Source organism: Gadus chalcogrammus, chromosome 18 (assembly GCF_026213295.1).
Source record: "Gadus chalcogrammus isolate NIFS_2021 chromosome 18, NIFS_Gcha_1.0, whole genome shotgun sequence".
Taxonomy (NCBI): Eukaryota; Metazoa; Chordata; class Actinopteri; order Gadiformes; family Gadidae; genus Gadus; species Gadus chalcogrammus.
In genome coordinates this window covers 10,755,565-10,774,900 of record NC_079429.1, presented here as the reverse complement: position 1 = coordinate 10,774,900, position 19,336 = coordinate 10,755,565, and the positions used below count along the sequence as shown (strand labels likewise).

The window sequence follows — 19,336 nt, the reverse complement described above, 5'->3', positions numbered from 1 at the left end:
ATTCGCCCACGGTAACTCTCCACACGGGGGTCCTACGATAATAACAGCCCTGGTTGCAATTTGTTGCTCTAATTATTTTTTCCCATCAAGGAACTTCAGTACATTTCGACATTTGCTAGGCACTGACATTTCCCCCGCTTCTCAACAGAGAGCTATCGGTGAAGTGAAAGACTCCATCACTTTAATAAAGTACTCTCAGGCCAGCAGCTGAACCCAGAGCGGGATGCCAGATGATTATACAATTAGATAACGAGCATTTGGGGAATCTCTGTAAAAAGGTGAGTTTTTTGTAAGAAATCGTTCTTTTCATAATTTAAGCATATGGCAGATGATACTACTCCAAATCCCACAGGCAAAAGAGTGGTAAATTAACCGTGATAGGATTATGGATGAAATAAATGTAGCGTGAATCTGCTTATCAAACAAAAGGGCTGCTTTTAATGTGTCTTCGTCTTTCTTTTGTCACTTGAGGCTGGCCATCAAAAACTCTGCCGTATTGTCTTTTTTTGTCTCACAGAAAAGCCTGTCAAATGGTCGCCAGAAGACAATGTGTGCATGTGTTTTCACCTTCCTAAAAGCCATCTCGCTTTTGGGTATATATACTCCATCCTATGTGTGTGTGTGTGTGTGTGTGTGTGTGCATGTGTGTGTGTTTGTGCGTGCACTCCAATCCCCGAAAGCTATGTATATGTGACCTCCCTCATATGTGTGTGTGTGTGTGCATGTGCGCGTGTCTGCTGCCCTCCCCTACAGCCATCAAGCCTCTGTTTATGCAACTTCCCTCCCGTGTGTGTGTGTGTGTGTGTGTGTGTGTGTGTGTGTGTGTGTGTGTGTGTGTGTGTGTGTGTGTGTGTGTGTGTGTGTGTGTGTGTGTGTACCCATATGGGCATGCATGAGCTTGCGCTAGTACATTTGCCTCCTGTAAAAAGCAAGGTTGTGTGAAGCACGACTCTTTGGACTTCAAACGTAATCAAGCACACGGCTGACACCCTGCTGTCAAGGCCGGCAGCCTTAAACAGCAGATAAAACCACATTGCCTCTGTACTGGTACGTCTACGAGGATGCTTAGATGCGGGCGACGCCCATCAGCATCAAGGCAACGTAATCTCATGTGCGCTCCACGGGGGGGACGCTGCTTTGTACATCAGAAATCAATCATTGTACAAGGTGAATGATAGCCGTGAGTCTGTGTTTGTTTGCGAACATAGTGGAGGAGTTGACGGAACGCTACTGACGCCGGTGAGGCAGAGATGAAATGCCCGAGCCTGGACATCGGTCGACCCCCTTGGTCAGAGTGTGTGAATGTGTGAGCACAAACACCGCAACATTTAGTGGCAAGAGAGAGAGAGAGAGAGAGAGAACGAGAGAGAGAGAGAGAGAGAGAGAGAGAGAGAGAGAGAACGAGAGAGAGAGTTTCCTATGGAGAGCTGAAGGTAGATATCATTCTCCCTTCTGCCATGTGGGAGAAGGGTTTATATCCAAAAGCGAGATGGTTTCTTTCTACTAAACTCGTCTCTACTTTTTCTATCATTTTGTGAATACTTATCTTTACGGGGAAATGTGACTGGTCAGCTGCAAATATAACTTTTCTCTCTTTTCCTCCTTGTTATTGGTATTTTATCTCCCACGACAACCTTGGTCAGTGAAGAGAGTTATTGTTCTCCAGAATTCATTTTAACCTTTTTTTCGTTTTTCACTTTTACCAATTTATTTCCCAAAACCCTTTCCAAAATAGATTTCAAAACTGTTTTATGCTCCACAACACCAGGAGGAAACGTCCTTCCCTCTCCCCGAAGGCAAGGCAGGTTTTGGTCCAGGCTATTGTCAGCTCACGTCTAGATTGACTCACTCCTGGCTGGTTGTGCCAATGTGCCTTCGTACCTCTGCGGATCACCCAGAATGCAACAGCACCTGGCCACCCTGCGCTGGCCACCGATGCACGCTTCAGGCCCTTCCTACATCCAGGACACGGTCAAACCATGGCACGCACTGGCCCATCCACCACACTCTATGACTGCCAAGCGGCTTGCTACTCCTGCTCTATGACGCTGCCCCACCAGCCTCCGTATCAAATCCTGATTGTTTGCAGTCCTGGCTCCGCACTGGAGGAGGGAGCACCACACTGGCATCAGGACGGCAGAGCCCTGACACGTCTTCCACCGTTCAGACCGCTTCCAGGCTGTGTAGAAACGTACTCGACCTCTTGTCTCCAAAGTGAAGCGCTTGCAGCGGTTTAATGAATTCGATGTTGAATGCAGGTTGAATGCACTTATTGTAAGTAGGGTGGACAAAAAGCGTCAGCTGAGTCAGTGTAATGTGATGTGAGTGAATCAAAGAAATTTAAATGAACGCTAATTTGGTTCGTGTAAATTGGGATCAAAGGCGAGAATTTCTGTGTGTGGGCATGCGTGTACATGTGTTTGTGTGTGTGTGCGTGTGCGTATGCATGCGTGTGTTTTTGTGACATCATGAAGGGCAATCATTTCAGCTCAGACTGTTTAAGCCTCATTTGTTCTCTCTCTATCTCTATGTCTGTCGAACTCCACGCTCCCCGTCTGCCTCATTCATGTGTCGGTTGAACCCCCCCTTTGACAACACGATTTACTCGGTTCCCCATCCTGAGCCTGGGGGGGACACAAACCCACCGGCAGTGATCGGGTCACACTCCACCAGATGAGCCTCATTATATTCCACCTGTATTGGGAACACACGGCTAAAAGTGGCAGTGAACCCCTTGTTTCGGCTGTGGAACTGTGAAAAACCTAATAGTGATGTTAAGCTAGTACCTTCATTGTGTATGAGCGTTATATTGAGCCATGTTGCAAAGGTAATGTGCAACACACCGTGGCGTTAACTATAAGTCTCCGAGAAGCCTAATCCTCTACCTCTCCATCAACATCAACAGCTGCCCAGGCAGAGCTCCACACATCCACACACACCTCACCGTCCCTTTTGTCGTGAAGCCGTAGTGCATCGCAAAAGAGCGCCACAGGTGATCAGAGCCGTTACAGAGCAGCCCATTAACAAACTGGTTGGAGGAGACTGGCGAAATCATAGGATTTTATGTGTTTTTTCTCTCAATCACAGCCTTATTTTACCATCAGTGACAAAATTGACTAAATGACTGTGATGAAGATCATATAAGACATGTTTTTTTTGGGTTCAGTATCCCTTTGTGTGTGTATTTGGTGTGTTTGTATACTATGTATAGCATGTAACATTTCCTCTTCCCCATTAGCACAATACTCATTGGGGTTGCTCACCCAAAGTTTTTATTTCCTCTGAGTGAGAGATACAGTTGTTGCCGAGCGACAGTGCCTGATATTGTTGCCAGGCAATTCTATTGCCGTAGCAAGGAAACCATGGCATCTCCTGACACTGTCTATGTTCTGTACTGTTGTACTCTGTTGTGCTCTGTTCCATTGCTTCATGAATAGTGGTTTGGTGTGGTATACTGTAGTATGGCACTCTTTCATAGGACAAATGCTTGATGCAAAGCTCCCTAGCGCCACCACATCGTCTGTCCTGCGTTGTTCAATAGACGATGAATTAAAGCTGTTAAATCCTACGCTATAACACTGATATCTCGCCGACTGTGACCGGTTTAATCTTTCCGTATCCAGGTGCTTGTTATACTACTATTACATCGACCCATGATGGCTCCTGTTGCACTCCCAACCCCTCCCCGTGGCATTCCCACAACGGAGTCAGTAAGCCGAGCACGAACGTGCCGCCTGGGCTAATGAGTATCTTCTTTAAACCAAAGTGGGGGCCTGAGCCGTTGATATAGTGGGTGGCAGACGTCAGGGGGCTACGAAGGAATGAGAGAGGGAGGGGCCGCCGCCCAGGATTAGTATTCAGCATCAGGACCCACCACAAGCTGAAGCCCCCACAGACAGACAGACAGACAGACAGACAGACAGACAGACAGACAGACAGACAGACAGACAGACAGACAGACAGGACAGGTATAGAGACGGATAGGCAGGCAGTGAGACAGAAAGACGGACAGACAGACAGACAGACAGGAAAGGTAGGCAGTCGAGATAGGCAAAGATACAAGACAGACAGAAAGACAGACAAGGAAGACGAGAGGGACAGAAAGACAGACAGGAGAGAAAAGACAGACAGACAAGACAAACAGATAGACAGACAAGCAGAGAAGAGGCGCAGGGAAACAGAGAAGGCAGGCTGGGAGGCAGTCAGGCAGGCAGGCAGGCAGACAGACAGACAGACAGACAGACAGACAGACAGACAGACAGACAGACAGACAGACAGACAGACAGACAGACAGACAGACAGACAGGCAGGCAGGCAGGCAGGCAGACAGACAGACAGACAGACAGACAGACAGACAGACAGACAGACAGACAGACAGACAGACAGACAGACAGACAGGCAGACAGACAGACAGACACAGCTGGTGCTCCCTGGCACCAGGCCAGGAGCAGGAGGAGATGGGTGGTGTGGTGCAGAGAGGGGGTGGGGGTGGGGGTGGATGCGTGGATGTGTGTGGAGCTCATGTTGACAGAGGATTCCAACAGCTCTGGGTAGAACTCTCTGACGGTTCGTCTCCCGGGGGAATTCTATTATTTTTTTGCGAATAGGAAAAGGAAAGCGCAGACCGAAGGGCAGTGTTTCAGCATTGTATTGGGGTCAACTGTTACAAGTAGGAAGTGACGCGGGGATCTGTGGCTGGAGTCTCCACCTTGCTCTCACTGCTGGGAGAATGTCCAGTTGCAACACAACCTTTAATTTCTGTGTAGTGTAGGAGAGCAACACGCATGCATGCACCCACACGATAAATACAAATGGAATAATAGATTCACAGGCACGTACGCACGCACACACACATGCGCACACAAGCAACAAAAACACACACACACACACACACACACACACACACACACACACACACACACACACACACACACACACACACACACACACACACACACACACACACACACACACACACACACACACACACACACACACACACAGGGAGCAACAGGAGTGGGAAAATGTTTCACTCCATGTGTCTGAGTGCTGTTGTTGGTTCACTGTGGGCTTGTGTGTGTGTGTGTTTGCATATGTGTGTGTGTGTGTGTGTGTGTGTGTTTTTTTGTTGCTTGTGTGTGTGTTTGTGTGATTTTGTCTGAGTGTGTGTTGGACTCAAAATGTAACCTTTAATCATGTGAAGACTCCATGTCCTCTGTTACCATCGCCATGGCGATACATTGTTTCGGTTTATCAGACCAGAGAAACTTTGCAGAATCAAAGATGTGTGAGAGAGAGGGAAAGGGAGCCGGAAGGGAGATCAAGGGGAGAGGGAGAGAGAGAGAGAGAGAGAGAGACAGAGAGATAGACTCCAAGACACAAAACAAGACGGGGAAAGGAACGTTTAGATCGGGTTCAAATACCTAATTTTTAAGTTTCCAATTGAACACTGAGTGAATATGAAATCCATTGTTTGCCGGGATCTGATTAGTCAAGGTGACCCGAGGGAGAACTGCAACTGTGTGGAAGTCAAGTACAAAATGAAAATAACATTTAAAAAAACTGCACACTCACGCGCTCTTCCAGGGAGCACACGGGAGGGAACACGGAGATAAGGGCGCCCGCAGTGTCCCCTTAATATTCAAAGTGCTGCGACGTTTCAAAACATTTCACCACGCCGCCGCCGCAGACACCGCCTGCCACCAATTGCCACTTTGAACATAAACCTAAAGTCAATGGGAACTCACTGATTCTCCAATTGCATTACCAGCAGGGGCCATGGGAATACAAGTCCTGGCATAGCAAGTCTATAAATAAAATGGAAAAGGATTGCTTGCCAGCAAAGGCTTCAGAAATTCTCTAATTGATTCCAGGTGTTGTTTGAGACATTTCAAACAAGCCGCACACCGCCTCAGAGTAAACATCCCAGTCTCCATCGTTTAAGTTTAATCTGAAAAGATAGATTTTTTGTTGTTTTCCTGCAATTTCCTGCATATATTTCGTCAGCTATCTACCGTGGACCGGATCAATGAGGTGCTACAACCAACCAATATATTTTTTCATACTATTGGTTAAAATGAGAATCAACCACGAATCCTCTTAATGTACCCTGATCAGCCTGGGTCAGACCACCGGACTTTGACTACTTACTTTTCCATTTTAGCTCCCCAACAACCCTGACATATTCTGTCTCTGAAACTGAAAGCTCAAAGCTCATTTCCCTTTCTCCCCCAGGTTACTGGGATGTCTAATTTCCCTTGCCTTGATTAATCACGCTGTGTGTGAATTTCAATAGGAACTCAAAAAACAGGCATAGCTAATGCTCCTCAAATCTTCACCTCTGTCTATCCTATTACAAGACCTGCAAATATGTGTGCTTGTGTGTGTGTTTGCATACATACAATTCTGTATTTGGTGGGTCTATGTGCATGTGTGTGTCTGTATGCATATGCGTGTGCTCTCACTCATGCTTTTGCACAAATTCTGACCAAACCAATGAAAACTCTATATTGTAGGAGGCCAGCTGGTATTGCTGTCTCCCCCCCCCACACACATTTACATTTAGGGCATTAGCCTTACGCTTTCCGATTTACAATAAGTACATTTGTCAGAAGACAAAGAAACAACAATATATTGCTGTTCTTACAGTAAGGATGTTCATAGAAACAACTGCCAAACACTTACAATTGCTAGGTTGCTAACGCACACACCCACAATACGTGATTCATCCCTTGCTGTGCGCCCTAGAGGCCGACCGGCGCAGCCCCTTGCCAGGCGCGCTGCGGCGCCATGACGCCCGGGGTCATGTGACCCGGCGGTGCAGCGATGCCTCAGGCTCTGCAGGAACACGACGGATGGCCTCTTGATAACGATCATTGACCAGTGGCAATAGAAACAGCCGTCACGGGACGCAGTTATAAATTCTCGTGGATGGAGACAGGCCGTTGTTTGGGTCAATGCAGACCGAGGCTCTCACACACGCGTGCGTAAAGAGACATACACACCGACACGACACCTACACACACACACACACACACACACACACCGACTCCAAAGCTCTGTCTACCTGTATTTTCTGCCACTCCACCTGTCCGATTAGATAGTAATTAATGCATGCACTTGGACCTTTCTTTATCATTTTAAATATAACACACACACACACAAAGACACGTGTACATAAACACGCAGCCATCTCCGGTACTTGCCGGTGTAATTAGACTGATCTCATTAAGTCCTAGCTCAAGGTTATTAAGCTATTGCAGGGGGTGCACTGGAGGTGTTGGACATATGGTCTATATTGTATTGCGGATACAGATTAAAGGAGACACCAGGGGGATGATCAGGCATAATGATACGCAATTACATATGCAAGCACCTTGATTTTATAAAATTGAACTAATGAATAGAACGGAGGCAGAGAGCCATGGTGTTAAGTAGCTCAGGGAGAGTAGAGGAGGGAGAACACTTGAACTAGATGACACAATTGTGTTGAGCAAAAAAAAAAGTTTCATGCAAATTGAAGGAACAAGAGGAGAGTTAATACGAGAGAGAGAGAGAGAGAGAGAGAGAGAGAGAGAGGGAGAGAGAGAGAGAGAGAGAGAGAGAGAGAGAGAGATAGAGGGGGGGGGGAAGGAGAGAGAGAGAGAGAGAGAGAGAGAGAGAGAGAGAGAGAGAGAGATGTGTTTCAGTAGGGGTGAGTAGGGAGTTTTAAAGAAGTGACAGGTACAAGTTATACCCACAAGAAATAGAGTTTGTGTGTGTGTGCGTGCGTGCGTGCGTGCGTGCGTGCGTGCGTGCGTGCGTGCGTGCGTGCGTGCGTGCGTGCGTGCGTATAATTGTGTGTGTGTATGCAAGCCTGAGTGTGTGTTTCAATGTGTTCACATGCAAGCCAGCATATACAGGGATGTGTGTGCGGAGCCGGGCGATAGAAAAAGAGAGAGAAGGTTCAATGTAATGGACACAAGCTCCTTAAAAGCCTTTTGCTGTTCACAGATATGAGTCGTTACGCAACCAGGATTCCCAGGTTAAACTCCCTCGCATAGAGCCACAAGGATGATGTATTTTATTTATAATCTTTTTTTATATTAGCCAGGATTAGCTCACTAGGCATTTATATCTGCTCTAACTTGTATTATGACAATGCACCCTAACATGCTAAGCTCCCTTACATGCCTAGCAACCCAACTTGCAAGGCACACTAACATGGCAAGAAAATAACTATAATACTATTAAAAAGAAAATATCTACTGAGCTATTATTCGGTGAATAACCACCACTCTCTCAAGTCAACTCAAGATGTATTTTATAATGACAAATAAACACAGCCGAAGCAGATAACTTACACAGTACAGTGAACAGTACCTTGTTCAGCAAAGGAAGCGTGACCATACAAGGCTTTATCTGCGTGAAGGTAGACTGTATGACATCAGCATAAAAGTTAGGGTGACCAGTATGACTTAACCTTCATAATACAACAGTTTGACTGATTATCTTTCTTTAAATAATTTGCTGTTTCCGTGCTTCAGGGTCCATTGCACCTAGTGCCTTCATTTCTTTAGTGGCAAGAATTTTGATGTCTGCTGCCTTGGTAACGCCGTCCCTGGTAATTACCGTATGCACGCCGCAGTGCGTCTCACCATGTCCCCGGCCGTGTGGTTATTTCCTGCTGCCGTGACAACCTTGTCATGTTGATTGCGTCAATTACCGCAAAGTAATTAAAAAAATTGACAGAAAAATGGCAGCAGAGGTTATTTAGAAAAAGTGTAAAACTCACTCACTCTCTCACTCTCTCTTTTTTCTCACTCTGACTTCCTGCCTTCTACATAATACAACAACGTTTTTGTTCCACTGTGCATTTCCATTTGTGTGTGTTTGTGTGTGTGTGTGTTCGTTTGTGTGTTTACGTGCATGCGTGTGTGTGCGTGCGTAGTGCGTACAGATGTGTCAAGCTTGCATAAGATGAGAAACATCATTCAATCCATTCATCTATCCATCCATTCGGTATTCTAGGTTACTTGATGAGAAACAAACCTAGGGATACTGGATGGATGGATGGATGGATGGATGGATGGATGGATGGATGGATGGATGGATGGATGGATGGATGGATGGATGGATGGATGGATGGATGGATGGATGGATGGATGGATGGATGGATGGATGGATGGATGGATGGATGGATGGATGGATGGATGGATAGACGATACTGAACATGTGGACAATGAATGGATGACCTGATGAATTGGTGAACAGGATTGTTATACTGGAAGCTGGATAGTATAACAGATGGGTACATGGCCGATGGATGGTTGGATGGATGAATTGGTTGAATGAATGGGTGAATCGGTAGATGAAGGATGGGTGCTGGATGAATTGGACGAATGAATGGATGGATGGATGGATGGATGAACTGATGAATTGGTGAACAGGTGGTCTGGTACCAGGAGGTAGAGTTTAGATTTTCTGCCAGCACCCGAGCCCGAACCGAACCGACCCGACCCGCGGGCCGGGTCGGTCCAATATTTCCCGCCACTATCCTCGGGTCGGATCGGACCGGGCGTGATCAAGCTTTTTGTAATATATATATATTTTTTTTAATCACTATTAGTTTAATTGGTACGGGCAAAATTGTCTATTAATCAGACCAAATATTCAATATAGGTAGATAATATTCTTAATGTATACAAAGTTGCAGAAGTCAGACTACGAAATTGCAAAAGGCAACGTGTCATGCGCAGTTTTCCTCCACTGGCAAGCGTAACACCGGCTCGTACATGTACGGTTCGTTGGATACAACAAATTCCTCATAATCGTCTTCAAAAGCAGATGCATCGCTAACTCCTCCAAACGTGGGCATATCTTGTTAATTGAATACGCTTTTAGAATTCCTTCGTTCACTGTACTCTGCGTTTGTAGCAATGACAGCGGCAGGTAACCTAGGTATCAGTCCGCCGCTGCCGTAGCCTACGTACAGGAATATAAACACTGCTGCTGAGACCCCGCAATTCCCTCAAAATGCAATGCAATGCAATGCAAGGTTGGTTTTACTTCTAACATTATTCTATAAACAGACATTAAGATTTATAGTCTGTCGTTATAATTGATTTACCTCGGGTGTACTGTGGAGTGGGTATGACTGTTTTTAATAGCAGGCTAGCATTGCCCGTTGACTTGCGCTAGCCTAGCACGAGCAAACTCTGCAACTAGAAGGACTGTATGAAATGTGTTAAACTGTCTCCAGTGATATAGAATACCAATGCTCACTTGGGAATCAGGCCCTATGTCCAAAATTCCGAACTACCCCTTTAAGAAATGGTCGGGTTTAAATCGGTCGCAGGCTCATCATGACAGTTAATGTACCGGGCAGGGCCGGGCCCGGCGGGCCGGGCTCGAATGAGCACGGGCTCGGATAGGGTCGGGTTTGATTTTTCGGCCCGATCTAAGCTCTACCAGGAGGTAACCCCTAGAGTAACACAAAGAGTAAACGCTGGCTCCACAGCAGGGAATCAAACCCTCAGGAACAATTAGTAGCACCAGTAGCTAGAGGAGGGCTGAGGGCTTAAATGGAAACTTGATTGGTCTTAGTATGAAAAAGCCTCTCTGAAGTCAGTTGCTTTCAACTCATTTCAACTTTTTTATGATTACAAATGTGTTCATATATTATGAGAATATATTTATATTTTTAGAGAAGAACTAGGATTCAGTATTCTGGATTCTTAAACGTTTTGAGGATTCAACTGACTTTAAGGACTTATCATAAAAGTCTGACCATCTGCTGGTTGTTTTGGTGGCTGAGTCAAACACACCATGAACATGCTGAATAAAGTATGTTCAATGTCTTTATCTTCTTTCGTCTACAAGTCAGTGTTTTATCTGTGTTCACTTCGCTGCAGTCACTTCTGCTGCTTCTTTCTATAGTCTGGCAATGGCAGATTGGTCTGGCTTTGAGGATTAGAAGGCTCTCCACAACTAAGATTTGGGCAACCGAGAAAATCCTGACTCCCATTGAAACAGACAGGAAATGACATTTCAGAGATGTGATGAAACACCATCACGGGGAAAGCAGTAACAAGTAACACACACAGGGGGTGAGAGAGAGAAAGAGGAGGAGAGAGGGGCACGCTGAGACAGGAAGATCATGACATGTTATTTAAGCGGTGGATTCTGAACAACACAATGCCGGGACGACAAAGAAAGCGATGGAGACACCAGACGAGCAGAAGATCGAATTAAAACGACGGACAATGGGAGCAGCCCGAGAGTAATTGAGGAGGGAAAGAGACTCAGATACACACAGTAAGATAGAGGGAGACCTGGAGAGAGTCAGAGAGAGAGAGTGGGTTATCTTTGATAGCTCCTCCTATTAACTTGGACAACACTCTGTGAGAAAGACCTTTTGGAGCTTGCGGTTTTAACAGAGTGGGTCTGAGAAGCCGGTCGATCTTAATTATGGCACTGTTAACCTTCAAGACTATATGTTATCATCCCCATACCCCCTAACGCCAGCCAATGGAAACATTGGATAGGGGAAGGGAAGTGGGAGCAGGTGTTGCATATGAAAAACAAACCTGGACATGTATCGTGCCATTAAATGGTCCAGTATAGGGGTTTAGTGTGTTGGGTTCTGAGTTTGAATCCCAAAGTCTGCCTCTTGGCATCCATGAGCAACATACATAACTTAACGCCAAAGGAACTTACGAAGATTCACTGTAAGGTGCTTTGCTATTGCTATTGTGGAAGTGTCTGCTGAATACAGTAGACAATCGAAGGCTGCACTTTGATGTAACCATGCTAATTATGCATAATGTATACATGCCAAAGATAGAGGATTTTAAAACCCTCACCTGAGGTCATTGTTGAAAATAAGAACATACGCTTTGGTCCCATATAAAGTTAGTGTAAGTTCAAATGTTAAGTCGGGGTTTAGTGGCTAAACTCACTAGTACAATAACAAAGCAAGCATATGCATACCTATGCTCCATATCGTTCCCTCTCGGCACAAAACCACATAAAAATATAAAACATGAGTGCTCAGCATCTATACGTTCCGTCTTTAAAATAAATGGAGAGGCTTATGTAATCTACTCTGCTTAAACTCCCCAACCATAAGCTGTTTGAATTAGACCCAGGGGGGGAAAAAAGCTTTCACGTCTGTTCGATGAAAACAACACATTAATTTATTATCCTGTAGTGACACTAATCACCTGAGAGCAAGTTCACTCCAGGGCTGCAGTAGCCTAAGAATATCAATATCAGCAATTTATTTCTCGGAGCAGAAAGCAGGCGAAAACATTTTAAATTTTTCTGTTTAAATAGTCAATCTTTTTCCATAGTGGTTTTCCTAAACAACAAGTTTTTTAGGGGACAGGGTTCGACACACTGTCCTCTATGTCTCAACAAGGACATACAGTACATGCCTGGAAGACTGACAGCTTATGAAAACAAGCTCCACATCACGGCTCCCCCTTCAGTGAGTAGTAAAAATACCTTCTCAGGGCCGTACGTTGGTGTGTGTGAGAGTGAGTGCATCAGTGTCTGCACGTAAGTGTGTTTAATTTACTACATTCATATTTTTATTCCAAGGTTTACGGCCTGCTGCCTGTTGTAGAAAGCAAAGTATATCTCAGGTACTGAAGCAACACACCGATGCAAGGGGGACCGGGAGCGCCATAAAGTAGCTTATGTGTGTGTGTGTGTGTGTGTGTGTGTGTGTGTGTGTGTGTGTGTGTGTGAGTGTGTGTGTTTATGTGCATTTTTGGCTGTTTTGCAATGGAGAGCATGAAAGTGCAAACGTTTAGGAAGATAATAGGAACATTTATTAGAAACACTGATGGATAAAGATGAATAAAGATCAGTACTAGGGTTATAGCAGAGCTTCAGTTAGGGAGTAAATTGCAGAGCCATCAGCCGTAATAAACTATAAATGGCAGAATTAGTATTTCCATAACAATGATAGCTAGTAAACAGCTAGAGTTACAGTAACCATAGCATAGCATCATAGAAGCATTCATCTGGAAACTATAACCACATGAGTTAGCCATTCTTAAGTCATGCTGTGAGTTTATTTGCTGGCTGTGTTTTAAAGGTCAACAGCGAGGGAAACGTTTTGGCGTCAAAGGTGAGAGGATATTGGACCCCCTGGTGTTTGCACAGGTGGGTGATGGTGTGAAAGGCTGTCGTTCACTCATGTGTGTAAAGCCGATAAATGAATGCGCGCAAGACTTGATTGAATTCCGACTTTCAATAGAAACCGGTCTGTTGAATGAAATGATTGGAAACAACCTAATGAAAGAAAGAAAGATTGAAAGAGTGAAAGAGAGAGAGAGAGAGGAAGAAAGACAGAAAGAAAACAAAGGCAGAAAGATATGCAGCCTATTTATAGAACTAGTTTTGCATTTTCGTTCGCGTTGTGATGTGAACCAGGCAATCGTCCATTGTGTAGGTGTGCATCATGTGCTATCAATGTGTGTGTGTGTGTGTGTGTGTGTGTGTGTGTGTGTGTGTGTGTGTGTGTGTGTGTGTGTGTGTGTGTGTGTGTGTGTGTGTGTGTGTGTGTGTGTGTGTGTGTGTTTTCTTTAAGTGCCAAGACCCCTGCATTTGAATTGTTGTATAAATAGAGACCTTTTGACTTGGACGAGGCAGGTGATTCAACATGATCAGAAACCCATTCACATCTCGTGGGACAAAACAAACAAACCCCACACACACACACACACACACACACACACACACACACACACACACACACACACACACACACACACACACACACACACACACACACACACACACACACACACACACACAACAATAAAGGACATACAACCTAGCACTAACAAAGTCAAACATTTTTGAGTGTTGTACAACACATTCTACTAATTTCAAACTTGCACACAAAAATGCCCCTTCAGTCGAGTCAGGTGGAGTTGGATTTGGTTGAGTATAATGTTGCCAAATTGTTCGAGCCAAAACCCCGCTCAATGACTAGAATTAAATGTGTTGCCTGGCAACAGTGGACCGGCTGCGAACCAACTCCTCACATTGTTAACTTTTGATTTCGACCACCAAGATGTCGATGTAAACGAAAGGCTATTCATTCAAACAAATAGATACTAACTTACTTACATTAGCATTAGCATTTATCTATTCATACATATTATATACACACCCACACATGCTAAGTCCCTAGGTATGTAGTTGTCTATCATTGGCTGACCAAATATATTTCACCGTCCGTTGCAGTGAGTTTAGGTCGAGTTGGTTTGAGTTAACTGCATCTCAGCAGACGGACCAACAAACAGAGCGGCAGACAGACCAGTTCACAGACACACCGATGAAAAACATATTAACCCCATGACCTCACAGAATGGCACCATTGCCATTCTGTAGGGAAAACGTTAGGAAAACATCAACCTTATGCAACCGTTTGTTAGCATTAATAAGCGCAGACGGTGCAACAAGGTCATTGACGAGGTCACAGTACATGATTGACTGTAGGCATTTGGGCCTCGAAGATAACGATATCCTGTCTTACACAGATCAAATCCACCCATTAACTTTATGATTATTAAACCTCCAAATATGGCATCTAACCATGTAGAGATTCAATTAATTCATAGAGAATTGCATTCAACTTCCTTTCCTCTACTTTCACTCCCCCCTTCCTTCCCTCTTCCTCTCTCTCCCTTCCAAAATGCACTAAAGGAATACATTGTGTAGATAACAGTATTGGAACGACTCCCACTGGAGTCATTCCTTCACCACTGGCCGTTCTGCAGTCTCTCAGACGTACAGGACACCTAGGGACACTCACTCTGGACGGTGGCTGTCCGGGTGCAGTTGTAGAGGATGGCCAGCTCTCCGAACACCTTCCCTGGACCCATGGTGCACAGCTTCATGGTCTCCTTGGTCACCTCTACTCTGCCATCTGGGAAAGGGAGAGAGGGAGGGAGAGAGGGAGAGAGGGAGAGAGGGAGAGAGGGAGAGAGGGAGAGAGGGAGAGAGGGAGAGAGAGAGAGAGAGAGAGCAGACAATTAGTGTCAACAGACTTGGGAATCCCCGAGAAACGACACAATCTCAAACAACAATATATATGTATTTATGTTTATGTACGTCATCGAAGTATGAATGCCCGCTGAACAATGAAAGATTATTCACAGGTGTAGGGTTACGACAGGTCTCCACAGATGCTCTGCCACCACTCACTCACTCCATCACTTATTCACTCCACCGACGTATCACCTCCTGCTATTCAGCCTTTCCACCAATCGCACAGAGTGACACTTGAAGGCAGCTCTTGCCATGTGTGATCCGCGCTGCACACGTTTCAAGTAAAACACACACACACACACACACACACACACACACAGAAACAGGGATACAGACACTCGCACTAACAAACATAGACTCCCCACAGAGCCTTGGGAGGGTGTTAGGTTTAAATCCTGGGCTCTTTCTGGTGCCCATGGGCAAACAGATAAAGGTTGGAAAAAGTTCACAGACAAACCTTCCATAAAACATCTTTCAGAGTGCATCATTCTTAAAGCTAGGGTGGGCAACTTATTTCAGAAGCATATTTTAACAAATGTGTTGGAATTCTGTTTATATCCTGCCAGCATCAATAAATCAGCTCTGAAAGAATAATGATCACAAATATTGATATCATACGATACGAGTTGTCGAAGGTTGAGCAAGCAGCTTTCCACAGGTTCCGACAAAAAAACACATGTTCTTTAGGATGGATAATAACCAATAAACACAATTGTTATGGTTCTTCAAGTCAATGACACGACTACAGAAATAGCAAAAAAAGTCTGTTTGCATTGCATGATGACATAAAGCCCCATTGAGTTTGTTTCCTCGAAGTAAACACCACTGACTTGTTCCCCATTCGAATCGACCTGAACTTGAACCTGCAGTGAAGCTGACAACAAACAAAGGTTTTCTAATTGACGTTACGTCACTTTTACAACCAATACAATTAAAGGGGCCAGGAGCAACAGTATTAAAATGGTGATTACCCCCCCAAAAAAGTACCAGTTCAACCAAATGTATAATGAAGAAAGAAATTGTTGATTTATAATGGATGCCGGCGGACTGGTCCTTGAGAGATGGTGCCTTCCTTGGTGCATACTTGAGGTATTTAATAAGAAAAACAACACAGAGTAACTCTGGGCATGTCTGGTTAAGTTCCCTGTGTCTGTGTGTGTGTGTGCGTGCGTGCGTGCGTGCGTGCGTGCGTGTGTTTGAGTGAGAGAGTGTGTGTGTATTTATGGGGTACTCAAGGCAGATTTGTTCTCATCAACTATAATTATCTTACTGACAGGGAGAGAGAGAATGAGAGAGGTCAAGCACACATGTTTGCTTGTAATTCCATTTTAGTGTGTGTGTGTGTGTGCATGAGTGTGTGTTTGTGTGTGTGCGTGTGCGTGTTTGTGTGTGAATGTCTGTGGGTGGGCAAAGCCATTGTTTGAACAGATCCCAGCAAGTGAAATTGAAAACATCACTAACTAGCTTGATCGCAGAGACACACACACACATACAATTTGAAAGATGATGGACATTGAGGGACAGTATGATGGAGAGATAACTGCTAGAGTGAGAGACAGATAGGGAGAGAGGTCATCACAACAAAGTTATGAAGAAATACATGAGATATGTGAGAGAGAAAGAGCTAAAAGGGAGATGAACGTTTAACGATTTGCCATGCAGAAAATAAAATAAATGCTCTCACTGGAACTACAATTTGTCTTGATGTTTTCAAGATGTTGCTGTCTTCCTCAGCCATTTAGTGCTTATCATCAGGCCATTTCAATCTGGGTTGGAGATTACTATATACCCTTTGGAGTATTAGCTTTTGGAGCTGTAATTCTTTCGAATTATTTCCAACTCTAAAATACTTACTGCCTTAGTTCCTGTCCTGGATTATCTCCATGGCTGCCTAGTTACTGGGCTGTACCAACTGCTAGGCTGACTTACCCATCATTCATCAGGGCAGACGCTCCCTGGTGGGATGTCACGAGGGAGGAGGGTTCTGAAATGACTTTATTATCTAATCAATATCACACCCAGTGAAGTGAATACATCACAAGTCTAGTCTACTCTGCACGGGGTGGATTTAGGACATGAATTGTAAGGATGTTCTCTCAAAATGTTAGTGCACCCTGGATAATAAGAAAGCTGTTAAGAATGGTATTTTGCAGTCTCCAAATAGCGTTTCTCAAAACAATAAAAAAAAAAAACCTGTGTTCATGGGGAGAACCCTCCTGCTAATCGTTCTTGGATAGAATGAAACTGTAAGTTCACAAGGACGCAGAAGGCTGTTGACAGTTTGGGCCCTATCTCGCATCCGGCGTAATTGACTTTCTACACTGACGCATGTGTCGTTGCTTGTTTGCAACTGGCGCAGAGCGTCCTTTAGGCCAAATTATTTGCCCATTTGAAGTTTGAAATTCATGTGGTCATGCATCTGTCTCATCGGAGACTGCAGACGCGCTGTCAAAATATCAACTCGTCAGATTCAAATGCGCTCATGGCTCTTAAAGGGGATGGGAGATGGCACTCTCATTGGTTTATTGCACTTTACGCCCAAACCACACCTACAGGTAATTAGGCTACTTCAGACCAACCCTTTTTAGATTTGCGCCGGGCACAAGAGTCATTTATGCGCCGGTAAAAAAGCAACATTGCCATAGAACCGCCCACAAAGCTACTTGCGCTTGGCGCTTCTCCCTTGCGTTTCAGACCGTTAAAATAGGACCCAATGTGTTTTTGCTGGTATTTTTGATTTCGGTGAATTTGAGTCAGAATGTTAGGTCAAGTTAATTTAGGGATGAAATAGCATACGAAAATTAAAAAATTCTTAGTAGTTCTGCTTTGCTGCTCGCCGCTTCTCCTCTCTTGAATGTCAAAAAGAATGCTGGGATATCTGTCCTGCCAAGTTCACAAAAGTTCCCAACTGATGCACCCTGGGTAAAATGGGTGTGTCTAGGTCACTTCTGGTGCGGACAAGAACGCATAGTGAGAAAGGCCTTGTGTGTGTTTGTGTGCATGTTTATTACTGTGTGTAAGTGTGTGTGTGTATATATGAATATGTATGTGAGTGTGTGTGTGTCTGTGCGTGTCTTTGTGTGTGTGCATCTATGTTTATGTGTGTGTAAGTGTGTGCGCGCGCTCGTGTGCATTCATATTACAGTGTGTCACAAACCACAGAGGCATGAGTTTTCTATTCATAAATCATACCTATTTTACAACGCAGCCCCTATTTTGATATTTAGCAGATGCTTTACAACATTTTGGTACAAATGTAAGTAGGTATATGTCGTTATGGAACGGTGAGGTTAAGGCGTCTTGCTCAAGGATGCCTATATGGTAGACAGGTGGTGGTGGTGGTGGTGGTGGTGGTGGTGGTGGTGGTGGTGGTGAGGGGCTTTGGGTTTGATCCCAGAAACTTTAGGCTTTAGCAAACCCCTGGCCCAGAAGTCTATCCTGCATCATTCCAACCCAAACCCCCGACCCAGTACTCATGGCCTCAAGGGGATAATACTATTCCCTGCTTAATTTCCTGACTCTCTGACAGACACTTTTGAAGGCAGTGCTCCAAAATGCCCCCATCGTTTCATGCTCATTTTAATTATGTCCGCCAGTCACAAGGTCGAGCAATACTGAAAAATCGAGGGAGCTAGAGAATGAGAGGATGCTTCTGAATTCAGAAATTCAGAAATTCTGAATTTTTATTAAAAAATAAAGCCAAAAATAATTAAGGATGAGGAATTCAAAAACTCGAGAGGAATTCAAAACCTAATGGAATGAAAAGAGGAGGGAAAAAGGTTGGAGAGGTCAAACGGGAATACATGAATAGAGAGATGTCAACAAGGCCAAAGGAAAGGGTAAAAAAGGACAAACCTTCACGCATGAATTAAAAGCAGGACGTACCACAAGGAAATCTAGGGTATAATTATTGTGTTGGAGGTGTGATCTTTCAGAGCGGGGAATACAGGCTATAAGTGCTCTTCCCCTATATTCTGCTTGAGAGGTGTATTCAAGTCAACGTATATTCCATGTATTTTTAAAGACAGAGAAATTACTACTGGTATAAAATAAAATCAATACACCGGTTGAACATTGAACTGTTAAATGACCTGACGAGAAACTGAAAGCTGCCATCCGCGGCAGTGTCGGGGGGAAGGAGGAAAAGGTGGAAAGCTAAGAAGGAAGGAAGGAAGGATAGTAAAAGAGGGGATGGATTGCTATAAGACTGAAAGAGTAGGGACGGGAAACAACATTTAGTCAAAAGATGGATACATGGCTCCCTCTCACACACACACACTGACACACA

At 44.6% G+C, this 19,336-nt stretch overlaps 1 protein-coding gene across 2 annotated transcripts in view; it reads right to left on the bottom strand.

Moving 5' to 3' along the window:
- LOC130370987 (cGMP-dependent protein kinase 1-like) overlaps positions 1-19,336 on the bottom strand; it is a 298,669-nt gene that overhangs the window by 40,043 nt on the left and 239,290 nt on the right. For both annotated transcript variants that reach the window (XM_056576567.1, XM_056576566.1), the window contains exon 3: positions 14,813-14,926. In XM_056576567.1, the coding sequence (XP_056432542.1) occupies positions 14,813-14,926 (114 nt within the window). The remainder of the gene's footprint in view (positions 1-14,812; positions 14,927-19,336) is intronic.